This window comes from Artemia sp. Qi Xiang Cuo, chromosome 12 (assembly GCF_049724085.1).
Source record: "Artemia sp. Qi Xiang Cuo chromosome 12, ASM4972408v1, whole genome shotgun sequence".
NCBI lineage: Eukaryota > Metazoa > Arthropoda > Branchiopoda > Anostraca > Artemiidae > Artemia > Artemia sp. Qi Xiang Cuo.
Window position 1 is genome coordinate 59,294,060 of NC_142805.1, and position 17,760 is coordinate 59,311,819.

Consider the following 17,760-nt stretch of genomic DNA (forward strand, 5'->3'; position numbering starts at 1 on the left):
CAAGTATCGAATATGATGATGCTGATTTCTATAAATTAAAGGCATGTTTTTTCAACTGAAACTAAAGATAAACCTTAAAATAAAAATGAACAGAAATTACTCTGTAAATGAGGGCGACTGTCCCTTCTCAAACTCTTTTGATTTAGTCTTCAGACATAATTCCAAGTTTAAGTCGATCATTCAATATTTTGTTCCCTCTTAGATTTCTATCTCTCTGTCGACCTAAGGGGTTTTCTCCTAGATTAGAAGGAACAATCTGGAAAATAAGCGTCATTCAAGATAAATCACGCTTTTAGTATGTTCTAAGAAACTCATTGACCAAACTGAGTACTTTTAATTTGTAGGAGAGCCCCTACCGAAGTTAATCTGGTATAGAGACGGAGAACGATGGGATACAACAGATCATTCTACGCTTAATGGGTCAACAAGAAACGATGTAATTCTCGCAAGACTTCGTCGAGACGATTTAAATACAATACTGTCTTGTGAGGCGTCAAATAATAATGAGACAGTTCCAGCGTCTAGCTTTGTTCTACTAGACATGCTTCGTAAGTTCAATTATATTTTTAGAATCTCGTTAATATCTGGGGCTTAATAAGTGCTATTGGTATATAGTTGACTACTGGTGCTAATTTAACTGGTACTACTGGCTATCATTTTAACAAAAATCAAAGCTTTTATAATGTTTTTATATGTTTTTATATGTTTTATAATATATAACCTATATAACATATATATAATAAGGTATATAACATATAACATATATATAGCAATGTTTTTATAATATATATGTTTTTCAATGTTAATAATGTTTTTATTATCTTACTACTTCAGATAATTTTGATTTTGGCGTTTCTGCATTATGCTTTTAGGCAAAAAACTTTGAAAAAAACAATTGAGAAATTTTCAGACATTTCATTGAATTCAGACAAAGATTTCATGGGAAAATTTTACCGATAACTGTTTACTTTGGAACTAGTTTAAATAAAAACAAGTTTCGTACTATTATTACTTTATACTACACAGTCACCTATTTCCTCAGGGAATTGTGTTTTAATTACTTTGAATTTTGGCAAAAAAAAAAAAAAAACAATACGTGAACCGACAAGCTGCATGAAAAAGCGTATCCATGTTCAAAGAATAAGGCAATATGGTGATATTTTCTTATTCATCATTTCTTATTCTATCATTTCTTATTCATTTTGGGGAATGTTGTTAAAAGTAGGACTATAGGAGAACTTACCAAATTTTATTCAAAATTTATCAAAATTTAGCAACAATTTGTCAATAATTATCAAAATTTAGGAGAAATAATCAAAATATTTATGTTAAAATTTCGAAAAAAAACCTTCGCTGGGTGACTTGCCTCTAGGACTTCAAGATAGTTCCTCGTTTTCCTTCCCACAACTATAGTTTATAGTAATAGGACTTTTCCAAGGTAATTTCTATTTAAAGAAAAAAATATTTTACTTTTTTCTGGATTCGGCTTGATTTTTACCTGAATTGGTGAAATCATGCACTACTACCCTGACTAGGTTGTTATCTTGGGGATTTTTTTAGATGGGTGACTGGATTTTGTCTTTTGCTCATTCTTTTGCTGGTATTTTTTTCCCATTGTTCCTTCCTGACTATGGAGCCTTACGGGGGAGACGGTGTTGAAGCTGTTTTTTGTTGTTATGAATTTACTACTAAATAAAATAACTTATAATTTAGAACATATTTAAATGCTGAGCGAAATGGGCTATATCAGCTATATATGGGAAAAAATGCTCTATAATGGACAAAATCAGCTATGATACAATGCAGAGTGACACACGAATGCTGATTAAATGGAAGAGAAATTGCTTAGAGATAGAAATTCAAGTATTTACAGCAAAGTTTCATTACTTGAATGATCAATGGTAGTTCTTTTAAAACATTCTTTTGATTTAAACTTTGTTGTTCAAGATATAAGAAGTAGTATTACTTTTTCTCACTAGTGCTCCAGTTTGACATTAAAAAAAAAAATGCCTAAAGCTTGCTTAAAAACGGAAATAAATTACCCCAGCTGAATATCTTCACAACTAATAATGTTATAAAGTTTGTCGTCCAGATGTTTCAACAGAGCTAGTCCGACTAGAAAACGACTTAAGTGACTGATATACTCCTGTATTAGAAGTTCCATATTTTTAGAAACAGAACTTTTCGGAAAGCAGCATTGCGATTAACAAGGTAAATACTGCCAAAAAGTGAATTGAAAAGGATATATTCATTGGCTTGGAGACGTGTTTTTCAAGAGGAAGACGGATCAAATAGAAAAGAGAAATTTAGAGAAAAAAAAACAGAAAATTTGTCATTTAGAGAAAATTTCTTCGATTGCAAAGATAGGTTCCGTTAGGCCATTTGTCGACAAAAAAATAATATCCTAAAGTATTTATACTTAAAAAAAAAATATAGATTGCATTTTCTTCAGTTATAACCATTAAACAGCAGATAGAAAATTAAAAAGAAAGAAAACTACCTTAATTAAATGACGGAAGAAATACAAATATTGTTTTATTTTTCGTGACAATGCATATTTTTGCATATATTTTGCTTTTGAAGTAAGCCATAAAAGCATCCACAGTAGATACTGATGCATTCTGTTTCAAGTTACTGGTCATGGAATGTGCCAACGTTAAATGCCTTAGTAAAGATGGTTGTTAATTTTCACCTCAAGTGCTAGTCACTCATGTGATTGTTTTATTTATTATAATATAGCATCGGTAAATAACAAGAAAATAACTATCAAATAGAATATCCTAGCTTACCATCAGCTCTGTGCCCAACCCCTCATTCCTCCAAAATCCCATTGCAAGCGTTCAAAGAGTTACCTTTTTTAAAAACAAAGGGATATTATTCTGGTGAGGAACAAAGTGACACCGAGGACAGGTTTTCCAAATTGAGGAGGATTTTATTCGCCAAGGATTTGACAAGCATCAGCTGAATGATTTGTACTACAAATTTGCACTGGCAGTTCACAATAACTGAAAGGGCCTTAGACCCTTTCATGACTACAGCATCAAGCATCATGACTACATGAAAAAGATCTTCCTGTAAAAAAAAATTAAAGGTAGCCTATCCTAAATTTAATCAAGGGAAAGTGAGGGTAGGATATACTTATGTTCTAATGGAAAACTTTAAAGTTTTAGCCTTTAACGCGACTAATTTCTCATTGATAGCCCGATATGGATCTTGGTGTTTACCTCCTTCCAATAGAGAAATAAACTTCGTTCAGTCTAGGATGAACATTCAGTTTCTTTGCGGGAAGGATATGAAGCCATAAAGAGAGTCATTAATTTTTTGAAATATCACATGCTCCATTTGATTATCTGTGTTGAAATTAAAATGGTATTCTGCCTCATTTGTCAGCAACGGTGGCCGGCGTTTACCCTCCCAGCGATTACCCCCCAGAAAATACCCCCCCCCCCCGGAAAATACCAGATCGCGGAAAATACCCCCCTTAGTAAATACCCCTCGGAAAATACCCCCCCCTGGAAAATAAGGCTTTCCAAAATTGAGAATTTTATTTGAGTTTCATTTTTTTTTTAGTTCCGTAGGGGGAAGGAATTTGGGTAATTTTGTATTACGCACCACTCACTCAAGTTTACGTTGTGTAAAACTCGAGAACAAACCAGTTTCTTCGTTAGTTTCTTTCATATTGGCATGAGAGAAGACAAAGACAAGTGACAGAATGGATAGGAAATATATAAATTGGGCTGTATATTTGCACATAGGGGGGGGGATGTAAAATATTTGGACAGTTTGAAGTCAGAAAACAATTCCTTCTAACTATGGCCACTAAAAAATTAAAGAATAATAGCGAGGTATCTGGATATTTTTTTAACTAAAAAAAAAAAAAAAAAAAAAAATCCCAGCATAAAGGAAATGTAATGTTTCATTTAAGTGTTTCTTCCAAGTGTTAAGTGTTTTTTTTTTCAATGACCGATTTTCCAAGTATTAGGTACTATTATTAGGTTAATGTAGTGTTTCATTTAAAAGTTTTATGATGATGGCTGATCAAAGTTTATCTTATTTGTGCCTTTCATTTATGTTATTTTACTGTGTTCATGGCCGTAAAGTTTGGCTTTAAAATACACTTCTCTATCTATCTAATATGCAGAATAACTGTACCAAACACATTTTGCATGCAGACCCGCTATATTGTTACCCCGCCCCCCCCGAATATGCACATCTATAGCCCAAACTTATTTCTAAAGTAACGAAAAAACTAACGAAAAAGCTAGTGTGTTCTCGAATTTTAGTACCAAAATTCATCCCCCCTACGGAAATAAAAAAACTCAACTGAACATTCAATTCAACGGAAGTATTTACATTGACACCATTTGAAATCAGTAGCTTACACACAGCTACTTTTCGCACAAACAGCTACTATGCTGCACAGCAACGAAAAGTAGCTGTTTGCAAGCTACTGATTTCGGGTCGGTCGAAAACAGGATCAGCCGCTTTGTGGCATGTTTGAAACAGGTTTTATGTGGCATGGCCGCATAGAAACAAAAATGAATTCTTGTCGAAAAGGGGCATGTTTAAGAGCTGACATCACAAGACTTGTTTTGTTTCTTAAGCTAATACGAAGGTGATGACATGCCAATTCTAAACCAAAAACGACTCTATCGAAATGTGGCACGTATAGGCATCATGTCAAAAAACTGGTTTTTGTTCTATAAGCTAATATGAAACCAATGGCAAAAGTTAAAAAAAACTGGTTTTTATAATTTAATTTCTGATCTTTTTCTTTAATAGTGCTTGGAAATGTGGCGTCCCCCTCATAGCAATGTCTCTTCCCCAATTAAAAATTAATTCGTGTAAAGATCCTCCCATATGACCCCCGACCCCCCCCCCCACCTACAAGAAAAAATCCCCCCTGAAAACGTCTGTATACTTCCCAATAACCAATACTATATGTTAACATTTGGTAAATTTTATAACTTTCAGCCCTCTCCCCAAGAACTCCGGGGGATTAAGTCATCCTAAAAGACATATTTATCATATTTTTGACCATGCTGAACAAAATGGCTATCTCATAATTTTGATCAGGTGACTTTGGGAAAAAATTAGCATGGGAGGGGGCCTAGTTGCCCTCCATTTTTTCGTCACTTAAGAGGTTACTAGAACTTTTAATTTTGGTTCCAATGAGCCCTCCCATGATATTATAGGACCACTGGGTCGATACGATCACCCCTGGGAAAAAAATAAAATATAATAAAAATAAACCACGCATCCGTGATCTTTCTTCTGGGAAAAAATGCAAAGGTCCATATTTTTGTAGATAGGTGCTTGAAACCTCTGCAGTAGGGTCTCTGATAAGCTGAATATGATGTTGTGATTTATATTAAGTTTATATAGCTTTTAGGGGGTCTTTCTCCCTTTTTTCAAAAATCAGCAAAATTTTCTCAGACGCTTAACTTTTGATGGGTAGAACTAAGCTTGATGAAACTTATATACTTGAAATCAGAATTAAAATTTAATTATTTTGATGTATCTTTTGGTATCAAAAATCAGTTTTTTAGAGTTTCGGTTATCATTGAGCCGGTTCGCTCCTTACTTACAGTTCGTTACCACGAACTGTTTGATATATTTTTTGGGTTAAGAGATTTGGGTTAAGAGAATAAGAGATTTGCGTCTCATATGCCATCTTCTATTCAAAGTACAAACTCCATAACTCGTAATTAGCAGACCCATATATACGATGGATATGTCTTTTTATCCTTGGCAAAAGCCAAAACAAGAGACATTCAAGTTTTGTGACAAAAACCAGTTTTTTGACATGATGCCTATACATGCCACATTTCGATAGAGTCGTTTTTGGTTTAGAATTGGCATATCATCACCTTTGTATTAGTTTAAGAAACTAAACAAGTCTTGTGACGTCAGCTCTTAAACATGCCCCTTTTCGACAAGAATTTATTTTTGTTTCTATGCGGGCATACCGCATAAAACCTGTTTCAAACATGCCACAAAGCGGCTGATCCTGTTTTCGACCGACCCAGTGATTTCAAATGGTGTCAATGTAATTACTTCCGTTGTATTGAATATAACACCATTACATTCTGCTGCTGAGCAAGGAAAAGTAGCTGTTTGGAAAAGACTGATTTCAAAAGGTGCTAATATAAATACTCCCAATAAATGGAATACAACACCGTTACACATTGCTGCTGAGGAAGGAAAAGTAGCTGTTTGTAAAATACTGATTTCAAATGATGCAAATATAAATGCTTCCAATAAATTGAATAATACACCGTTACACAATGCTGCCGAGGAAGGAAAAGTTGCTGTTTGTAAGATACTGATTTCAAATGATGCCAATATAAATGCTTCCAATAAATTGAATAATACACAGTTACACATTGCTGCAGAGGTAGGAAAATTTGCTGTTTGTAAGCTAGTGATTTCAAATGGTGCCAATATAAATGCTCCCAATAAATGGGATACAACCCCGTTACACATTGCTGCTGAGGAAGGAAAAGTAGCTGTTTGTAAGAGACTGATTTCAAAAGGTGCTAATATAAATGCTCCCAATAAATGGAATACAACACTGTTACACATTGCTGCTCAGGAAGGAAAAGTTGCTGTTTGTAAGATAGTGATTTCAAATGGTGCCAATATAAATGCTCCCAATAAATGGGATACAACCCCGTTACACATTGATGCTGAGGAAGGAAAAGTAGCTGTTTGGAAGAGACTGATTTCAAAAGGTGCTAATATAAATACTCCCAATAAATGGAATACTACACTGTTACACAGTGCTGCTGAGGAAGGAAAAGTTGCTGTTTGTAAGCTAGTGATTTCAAATGGTGCCAATATAAATGCTCCCAATAAATGGGATACAACCCCGTTACACATTGCTGCTGAGGAAGGAAAAGTAGCTTTTTGGAAGAGACTGATTTCAAAAGGTGCTAATATAAATGCTCCCAATAAATGGAATACAACACTGTTACACATTGCTGCTGAGGAAGGAAAAGTTGCTGTTTGTAAGCTAGTGATTTCAAATGGTGCCAATATAAATGCTCCCATTAAATGGGATACAACACCGTTACACATTGCTGCTGAGGAAGGAAAAGTAGCTGTTTGGAAGAGACTGATTTCAAAAGGTGCTAATATAAATACTCCCAATAAATGGAATACAACACTGTTACACATTGCTGCGGAGGAAGGAACAGTTGCTGTTTGTAAGCTAGTGATTTCAAATGATGCCAATATAAATGCTCACATTAAATGGGATACAACCCCGTTACACATTGCTGCTGATGAAGGAAAAGTAGCTTTTTGGAAGAGACTGATTTCAAAAGTTGCTAAAATAAATAATCCCAATAAATGGAATACAACATTTTTAAACATAGCTGCTGAGGAAGGAAAAGTAGATGTTTTTAAGATACTGATTTCAAAAGGTGCTAATATAAATTCTCCCAATAAATGGTATACAACACCGTTACACATTGCTGCTGAGGAAGGAAAAGTAGCTGTTTGGAAGAGACTGATTTCAAAAGGTGCTAATATAAATACTCCCAATAAATGGAATACAACACTGTTACACATTGCTGCTGAGGAAGGAAAAGTTGCTGTTTGTAAGCTAGTGATTTCAAATGGTGCCAATATAAATGCTCCCAATAAATGGGATACAACACCGTTACATATTGCTGCTGAGGAAGGAAAAGTAGCTGTTTGGAAGAGACTGATTTCAAAAGGTGCTAATATAAATACTCCCAATAAATGGAATACAACACTGTTACACATTGCTGCTGAGGAAGGAAAAGTTGTTGTTTGTAAGCTAGTGATTTCAAATGGTGCCAATATAAATGCTCCCAATAAATGGGATACAACACCGTTACACATTGCTGCTGAGGAAGGAAAAGTAGCTGTTTGGAAGAGACTGATTTCAAAAGGTGCTAATATAAATACTCCCAATAAATGGAATACAACACCGTTACACATTGCTGCTGAGGAAGGAAAAGTAGCTGTTTGTAAAATACTGATTTCAAATGATGCCAATATAAATGCTCCCAATAAATTGAATAATACACCGTTACACATTGCTGCCGAGGAAGGAAAAGTTGCTGTTTGTAAGCTAGTGATTTCAAATGGTGCCAATGTAATTACTTCCGTTGTATTGAATATAACACCATTACATTCTGCTGCTGAGCAAGGAAAAGTAGCTTTTTGGAAGAGACTGATTTCAAAAGGTGCTAATATAAATGCTCCCAATAAATGGGATACAACACCGTTACACATTGCTGCTGAGGAAGGAAAAGTAGCTGTTTGTAAAATACTGATTTCAAATGATGCCAATATAAATGCTTCCAATAAATTGAATAATACACAGTTACACACTGCTGCCGAGGAAGGAAAAGTTGCTGTTTGTAAGCTAGTGATTTCAAATGGTGCCAATATAAATGCTCACATTAAATTGGATACAACCCCGTTACACATTGCTGCTGAGGAAGGAAAAGTAGCTTTTTTGAATAGAGTGATTTCTATATTTTAACATAACAATAATAACAATAACTGGAATAAAACATTTTTACACATTGCTGAGGAGGAAGGAAAAGTAGCTGTTTTTAATATAGAGACTTCAAATGGTGACAATATAAATTATCCCAATAACTGGGATACAACCCCGTTACACATTGCTGCTGAGGACGGAAAAGTAGCTGTTTGGAATAGACTGATTTCAAAAGGTGCTAATATAAATAATCCCAATAAATGGAATACAACATTGTTACACATTGCTGCTGAGGAAGGAAAAGTTGCTTTTTGTAAGCTAGTGATTTCAAATGGTGCCAATATAAATGATCCCAATAAATGGTATACAACACCGTTACACATTGCTGCTGAGGAAGGAAAAGTAGCTGTTTGGAAGAGACTGATGTCAAAAGGTGCTAATATAAATACTCCCAATAAATGGAATACAACACTGTTACACATTGCTGCTGAGGAAGGAAAAGTTGCTGTTTGTAAGCTAGTGACTTCATATGGTGCCAATATAAAAGCTCCCAATAAATGGGATACAACCCCGTTACACATTGCTGCTGATGAAGGAAAAGTAGCTGTTTGGAAAAGACTGATTTCAAAAGTTGCTAATATAAATACTCCCAATAAATGGAATACAACACTGTTACACATTGCTGCTGAGGAAGGAAAAGTTGCTGTTTGTAAGCTATTGATTTCAAAAGGTGCATATATAAATGCTCCCAATAAATGGTATACAACACAGTTACACATTGCTGCTGAGGAAGGAAAAGTAGCTGTTTGGAATAGACTGATTTCAAAAGGTGCTAATATAAATACTCCCAATAAATGGAATACAACACTGTTACACATTGCTGCTGAGGAAGGAAAAGTTGCTGTTTGTAAGCTAGTGATTTCAAATGATGCCAATATAAATGCTCCCAATAAATGGGATACTACACCGTTTCACATTGCTGCTGAGGAAGGAAAAGTAGCTGTTTGGAAAAGACTGATTTCAAAAGGTGCTAATATAAATACTCCCAATAAATGGAATACAACATTGTTACACATTGCTGCTGAGGAAGGAAAAGTTGCTGTTTGTAAGATAGTGATTTCAAATGGTGCCCATATAAATCCTCACAATAACTGGGATACAACCCCGTTACACATTGCTGCTGAGGAAGGACAAGTAGCTGTTTGGAAGAGACTGATTTCAAAAGGTGCTAATATAAATACTCCCAATAAATGGAATACAACACATTTACACATTGCTGCTGAGGAAGGAAAAGTTGCTGTTTGTAAGCTAGTGATTTCAAATGGTGCCAATATAAATGCTCCCAATAAATGTAATACAACACCGTTACACAGTGCTGCTGAGGAAGGAAAAGTAGCTGTTTGGAAGAGACTGATTTCAAAAGGTGCTAATATAAATACTCCCAATAAATGGAATACAACACTGTTACACATTGCTGCTGAGGAAGGAAAAGTTGCTGTTTGTAAGCTAGTGACTTCAAATGGTGCCAATATAAATGCTCCCAATAAATGGGATACAACACCGTTACACATTGCTGCTGAGGAAGGAAAAGTAGCTATTTGGAAAAGACTGATTTCAAAAGGTGCCAATATAAATACTCCCAATAAATGGAATACAACACCGTTACACATTGCTGCTGAGGAAGGAAAAGTAGCTGTTTGTAAAATACTGATTTCAAATGATGCCAATATAAATGCTTCCAATAAATTGAATAATACACCGTTACACAATGCTGCCGAGGAAGGAAAAGTTGCTGTTTGTAAGCTAGTGATTTCAAATGGTGCCAATATAAATGCTCCCAATAAATGGGATACAACACCGTTACACATTGCTGCTGAAGAAGGAAAAGTAGCTGTTTGGAAAAGACTGATTTCAAAAGTTGCTAATATAAATACTCCCAATAAATGGACTACAACATTGTTACACATTGCTGCTGAGGAAGAAAAAGTTGCTGTTTGTAAGATAGTGACTTCAAATGGTGCCAATATAAATGCTCCCAATAAATGGGATACAACCCCGTTACACATTGCTGCTGAAGACGGACAAGTAGCTGTTTGGAAAAGACTGATTTCAAAAGGTGCTAATATAAATTCTCCCAATAAATGGAATACAACACTGTTACACATTGCTGCTGAGGAAGGAAAAGTTGCTGTTTGTAAGCTAGTGATTTCAAATGGTGCCAATATAAATGCTCCCAATAAATGGGATACAACACCGTTACACATTGCTGCTGAGGAAGGAAAAGTAGCTGTTTGGAAAAGACTGATTTCAAAAGGTGCTAATATAAATACTCCCAATAAATGGAATACAACACTGTTACACATTGCTGCGGAGGAAGGAAAAGTTGCTGTTTGTAAGCTAGTGACTTCAAATGGTGCCAATATAAATGCTCCCAATAAATGGGATACAACACCGTTACACATTGCTGCTGAAGAAGGAAAAGTAGCTGTTTGGAAAAGACTGATTTCAAAAGTTGCTAATATAAATACTCCCAATAAATGGAATACAACACTGTTACACATTGCTGCTGAGGAAGGAAAAGTTGCTGTTTGTAAGCTAGTGATTTCAAATGGTGCCAATATAAATGCTCCCAATAAATGGGATACAACACCGTTACACAGTGCTGCTGAGGAAGGAAAAGTAGATGTTTGTAAGAGACTGATTTCAAAAGGTGCTAATATAAATACTCCCAATAAAGGGAATACAACACTGTTACACATTTCTGCTGAGGAAGGAAAAGTTGCTGTTTGTAAGCTAGTGATTTCAAATGGTGCCAATATAAATGCTCCCAATAAATGGGATACAACACCGTTACACATTGCTGCTGAAGAAGGAAAAGTAGCTGTTTGGAAAAGACTGATTTCAAAAGGTGCTAATATAAATACTCCCAATAAATGGAATACAACACTGTTACACATTGCTGCTGAGGAAGGAAAAGTTGCTGTTTGTAAGATAGTGATTTCAAATGGTGCCAATATAAATCCTCCCAATAAATGGGATACAACCCCGTTACACATTGCTGCTGAGGAAGGAAAAGTAGCTGTTTGGAAGAGACTGATTTCAAAAGGTGCTAATATAAATACTCCCAATAAATGGAATACAACACTTTTACACATTGCTGCTGATGAAGGAAAAGTTGCTGTTTGTAATCTAGTGTCGTAAAATGATGCCAATATAAATGCTCCCATTAAATGGGATACAACCCCGTTACACATTGCTGCTGAGGAAGGAAAGGTAGCTTTTTGGAAGAGACTGATTTCAAAAGGTGCTAATATAAATAATCCCAATAAATGGAATACAACACTGTTACACATTGCTGCTGAGGAAGGAAAAGTTGCTGTTTGTAAGCTAGTGATTTCAAATGGTGCCAATATAAATGCTCCCAATAAATGGGATACAACACCGTTACACATTGCTGCTGAGGAAGGAAAAGTAGCTGTTTGTAAAATACTGATTTCAAAAGGTGCTAATATAAATACTACCAATAAATGGAATACAACACTGTTACACATTGCTGCTGAGGAAGAAAAAGTTGCTGTTTGTAAGCTAGTGATTTCAAATGGTGCCAATATAAATGCTCCCAATAAATGGGATACAACACCGTTACACATTGCTGCTGAGGAAGTAAAAGTAGCTTTTTGGAATAGACTGATTTCAAAAGGTGCTAATATAAATACTCCCAATAAATGGAATACAACACTGTTACACATTGCTGCTGAGGAAGGAAAAGTTGCTGTTTGTAAGCTAGTGATTTCAAATGATGCCAATATAAATGCTCCCAATAAATGGGATACAACACCGTTACACATTGCTGCTGAAGAAGGAAAAGTAGCTGTTTGGAAAAGACTGATTTCAAAAGTTGCTAATATAAATACTCCCAATAAATGGAATACAACACTGTTACACATTGCTGCTGAGGAAGGAAAAGTTGCTGTTTGTAAGATAGTGATTTCAAATGGTGAAAATATAAATGCTCCCAATATATGGTATACAACACCGTTACACATTGCTTCTGAGTAATGAAAAGTAGCTTTTTGGAAGAGACTGATTTCAAAAGGTGCTAATATAAATTATCCCAATAAATCGAAGACAACATTGTTACACATTGCTGCTGAGGCAGGAAAAGTTGCTGTTTTTAAGCTAGTGACTTCAAATGGAGCCAATATAAATGCTCACATTAAATGGGATACAACCCAGTTACACATTGCTGCTGAGGACGGAAAAGTAGCTTTTTGGAAGAGACTGATTTCAAAAGGTGCTAATAAAAATACTCCCAATAAATGGAATACAACACTGTTACACATTGCTGCTGAGGAAGGAAAAGTAGCTGTTTGTAAAATACTGATTTCAAATGATGCCAATATAAATGCTTCCAATAAATTGAATAATACACCGTTACACAATGCTGCCGAGGAAGGAAAAGTTGCTGTTTGTAAGCTAGTGATTTCAAATGGTGCCAATATAAATGCTCCCAATAAATGGGATACAACACAGTTACACATTGCTGCTGAGGAAGGAAAAGTAGCTGTTTGGAAGAGACTGATTTCAAATGGTGCTAATATAAATACTCCCAATAAATGGAATACAACACTGTTACACATTGCTGCTGAGGAAGGAAAAGTTGCTGTTTTTAAGCTACTGATTTCAAATGGTGCCAATATAAACGCTCCTATTAAATGGAATACAACACCGTTACACCATGCTGCTGAGGAGGAAAAAGCTGCTGTTTGTAAGTTAATGATTTCAAATGGTGCAAATATTAATGCTTCCAATATTTGAAATATAACACCGTTACACTATGCTACTGAGGAAGGAGAAATAGCTGTGTGTAAGCTATCGGTGTCAAATGGTGCCAATATAAATTCTTCCGATAAATCGAATAGGACACCGTTACACTATGCTGCTGAACAGGGAAATAATATCAAAGAGCCAAAAATTACTTAAAACAAGTTAAAGATCTAAATAAACAAAATTGCTGTTACACAGCTCCCCCTCTGCTGTTCCGCAGGAATAACAATCTTACTGGTACTTCTTACCCTATCCTTAAATTTGTTGATCACAGATTGAAAAAAGAAACAGAAAAACCAAGAGATTTATATTTTAAGATGATTGTTTTTGAGTGCCTACTTCTTAATCTGTACCTTTGAAATAAAATATTTGCTCTGAATAGATTATTTCCCCTGTAACAATAAGAGATACCGAAATTAAACCTTGAATGCAAAATAATGTTTTCCGTTTCGGTAAATGTCGCTACAATATTCAATAAACCCCCAATGAGAAGCGTGGGAACCTGGCCAGGTTTATGGTACAGATGAATGAATAGGGATATTTCAGTGTTTTTCTTATTGAATGCGTAGATTCATCTACTAGAATTTATATACAGATATGAAACCTGTTGTTTCCTTTGAAATCATCCAAGTCTTCTTTATGCAAATTTATCTATCTGAAGAGGAAGATAATAATATAAACAGACTTCTGAAATACTGGTAGGTGCTGGTGTCTATATTATTCCAATAATCATAACCTTGTCTCTGATTTTCTCCATTTTCTCGAAGGTTTTATTAAGGTCCATTGACTGATTGAGGAAAAATATTAAATTTAAGGGTAAGCGAGGGGGATACCCTCTTTATAAGATGGTGTAAACCAGTTGACGCGCGCTACTCATGGGGGGAGTGTACTATACGTGATGTGAATTGTCCTAAACGTGTACCATGCATGGTAGGAAAATCGGTACTCTGAGAAAGCCACCAGTTGATGGAGAGTGGGTGAAACCTTGGGGCGAACTGGACAAATTTATTTTGTTTATTTTCGCTCTGAAATCTGTTATTATTATTGCCTTTTCATCTTCTATCTGAATAAACATTCAAAATATTATGTTATAAGAAATTGAAATAATTATTTAATTGTTAATGAAGATAATTTTTTTAACTATATAATTTTTTCATAATCGTTTTTCTATGCTATTAAACATTAATAAATATTAATACACCAGTTAAGACAAATAACAATGCAATGATTAGTTCTTTAACAGTTTTGCTTCTCACCTACAGCCCAGAATTTTTTTTCGAAATTATTTATGCCTTATCAATCAATGCCTTAGTTTTTTGTAGGATGATTATATTTGGACATTTTTTTTCTTTTTTTTTTACCTAAAACAAATTGTAGACTTGTCATTTTTTTGCATCAAAACTCGACAAAAAGGAGCCAAGAATTTGAAAAATGCCACCGAGCCACCGAAAAATGCCACCGAACGAAATGCAACCAAGATTGCTTCTTTATCACCGAGATATTTTATGAAGATATTTTCCACTCTTTTTTTTATTTTACTATTAAAAAGCCAACTTCCACTCCTCTAAGTAACGACATCTTGAACGAAAAATCCGCTTTAAACCTAGACGTCACCTACCCTGCTTTTTAAAAAGATTAAATAGCAGCCGAACCAGACCTGCTTCAAACCGTCATATGCTATAAAAATAAAACAAGTATAAAACAAGAAATTGTTTCTCCCGAAGTAAAGGGCCTCCTCCCACAACATCAAGTCGTTCTGACTTACTATTTTTAATCAGTTCTAAATGTTGGCCCGTTATGTCTCCCACACTAAAAAAGGAAATTCATTTATTCTGAAAAAGGTAAATAACGAAAAATAACAATCATTTGAGACAAAATAATCATCAGTGTTTAATAAAAATAACAAAACAAAACACTTTCCGATAATTATAACTCTTTTTTTACAAAAATAATCTATACAATATATCCAAAAATACAAAACATTAAAGAAAGCTATTATGATAACTCATTCTAAATTTAACATTCAACCTCGTTTCTTTAAACTCTACTTCAGCTGCTATTCAAACAAAAACAACAAAAATATTTTAACTTCATGAACGAAAAAAACTGACAACGCTGTTTTACTTATTTACACGCCCTCATACACCATTCCCTTCTTCATGTAAACGCACATTCTAATCAAATTTTCTGCAACAGATCTTATCCACTCAATATCCACTTGACTCTCCCACCTTTCAATCTCATTAATGCATATTATCATTCTCCACAGTCAAAACCAAACCTTTTTAACTCAATTTTTTCTTCTTTCCCAAGCATACTGATACAGTTTCATTACTTTTAACACAACTGCTTGCTCTCTTCTCTCACATTCTGGAATTACTACATTCAATTCATAAGAAGTTAATTCAAGAGATTTCGCTCTTTGGAGCCAAGATTGATAGCTTTGTAGCCAAGATTTTCAAAAATAGGTCACCCAGAAATACCAAAATACTACCGAGGCCAAAAATATTGTGACCTAGATTGCGCACATTGGGAGCCGAGAGTGCAGGAATTGGTACCAAGAAATCAACGAGATTTGACCGAGAATGTATATAATAGTCAAGATTGCAAAAAAAGTAGCCGAGATTTCCAGTTAAAATAATAATTCACATATAAAAATTTCCGCCGAGAATTACAAAATGGAGTTGAGAATACAGTAATTGTTACCGAGAATTTCCAAGAAATGTTGCCATTAAGGGACAAAAAAGTCGATATTGCAAGAGGAGCAGCCAGGATTCTAAGTCAACACATTTCTTACAAACACAGGCAAAATTCATGAAAAAAGCTCATGCCAGACCACGATTTGTCATTTTCTTTGCGAGGAGAGGGGAGCTTTAAATGATTTAATTAGACGGTTCCCTATGTACAATTAATTAGCGTCTGATTTTGATTTGACTCTCTTAAGAACCTAGATTCATCGCTAGATATTTTTTTTCTCTAGTTTGGCTTGAATGTTTGTATGAAAATAAGTTAAAACAGCGTAAAATCAAGAAAAGACCGGAACTAGCTTGAGCATGCGGTTGAAAATACATAGCTTTAGAAGCAGAGAAAATTTCTAATGTTCACACACTTGAGGTAGTCTATTTAAGGTTCCATTTGTACATCCTATTCTGGTGAGCACTTCTTTTGCTGCCGAACGGTGTGCGTGTAACTGAACCCCCGTGTAACTGAACCTCAAGCAACTGAACCCCTGTAACTGAACCACTGTGTAACTGGACCACCGTGTAACTGAACCACCGTGCAACTGAACCCCCGCATAACCGAACCCCCGTGCAATTGAACCCTCGCGTAACTGAACCACCGGGCAACTGAATCCCATTTAACTAAACTCTCGTGTAACTAAACCCCCGTACAACTCAACCCCATTTAACTGAACCCCCATGTAACTAAACCCCAATTTAGCTAAACCCCCGTGTAACTGAACCCCCGTGCGACTGAACCAGCGTACAACTAGACAACCGTGCAACTGAACCACCGTACAACTGAACCACCGTGCAACTGAACCCCCGTGTATCTGAACCACCGTGCAACTGAGCCCTCGTGTAACTGAACCCTCGTGCAACTCAGCCACCGTACTTACACTGGGTAAAACACAAGTTAGAATCTTTACATGTTCAACCTTGTTGGAATTGTCTGTTTCTTAAATTCATGATATAAACGCCTGTCAAAAGTATTCACGAAAAAGCTTTGTTTTATTTTTGCAATAGAAAAAGAAGATCCGATGTCACAAACAATTAAAGCTGATTTATTAATCAGTTTTTCAGATGAATCAGATCTTTTGGACGTTAAGTAATAAACATATGTGTTGAAAATATTTGACCTTTGTGAATCTAGATAACGAATTTTGATCAGATGTCCTTGAGGGGATTACAACTAAAAAGGACATGGGAGGGGGACTGGTTGCGCTCCAGCCTTTTTTTTCAACATTCCTTCAACTTGCCCTGAAAGTTTTAATTTCATACCCTCAGGTTTATACCCTTAGCTGTTCTCGACACATTGAAGATACAACGCCTTTTAAAACTGGATTCACATAGTACCTCTTGATTTAGTTGAAGATGCTCCTAAATATTCTCCGAACAATGTGACGGCTCATACAAGCAGCCATTGTAAATGTTCCTGGTATTTCCTTTTCACAACCAATAAAGGAAAAATGCTTTTTGATTGTGTTTAACATTCTTCTTGACATTTCCCAAGGGTTTGACCTTAATGCTGCATGCTTTTATTTCATTTATAGGATCAAACATGCCATCTTTTCTTCATAAAAAAACTTATATGTTAACAACAGGCAACTTTTATAACTTACAGCCCTTGCACCAGAGGTAGACGGTTGTAAACCATAGTTATTTAACCTTTGAACTGTTCTAAATGAAATGACCATCTCAAAATTTAGATCGTTTGTATTTTGGGAAAAAATA

The 17,760-nt window shown here is 35.2% G+C and overlaps 1 protein-coding gene across 2 annotated transcripts in view; it reads left to right on the forward strand.

Moving 5' to 3' along the window:
* Nucleotides 1-17,760, forward strand: part of LOC148946348 (nephrin-like) — a 334,574-nt gene that overhangs the window by 116,172 nt on the left and 200,642 nt on the right. For both annotated transcript variants that reach the window (XM_089097980.1, XM_089097979.1), the window contains exon 5: nt 345-548. In XM_089097980.1, the coding sequence (XP_088954106.1) occupies nt 345-548 (204 nt within the window). The remainder of the gene's footprint in view (nt 1-344; nt 549-17,760) is intronic.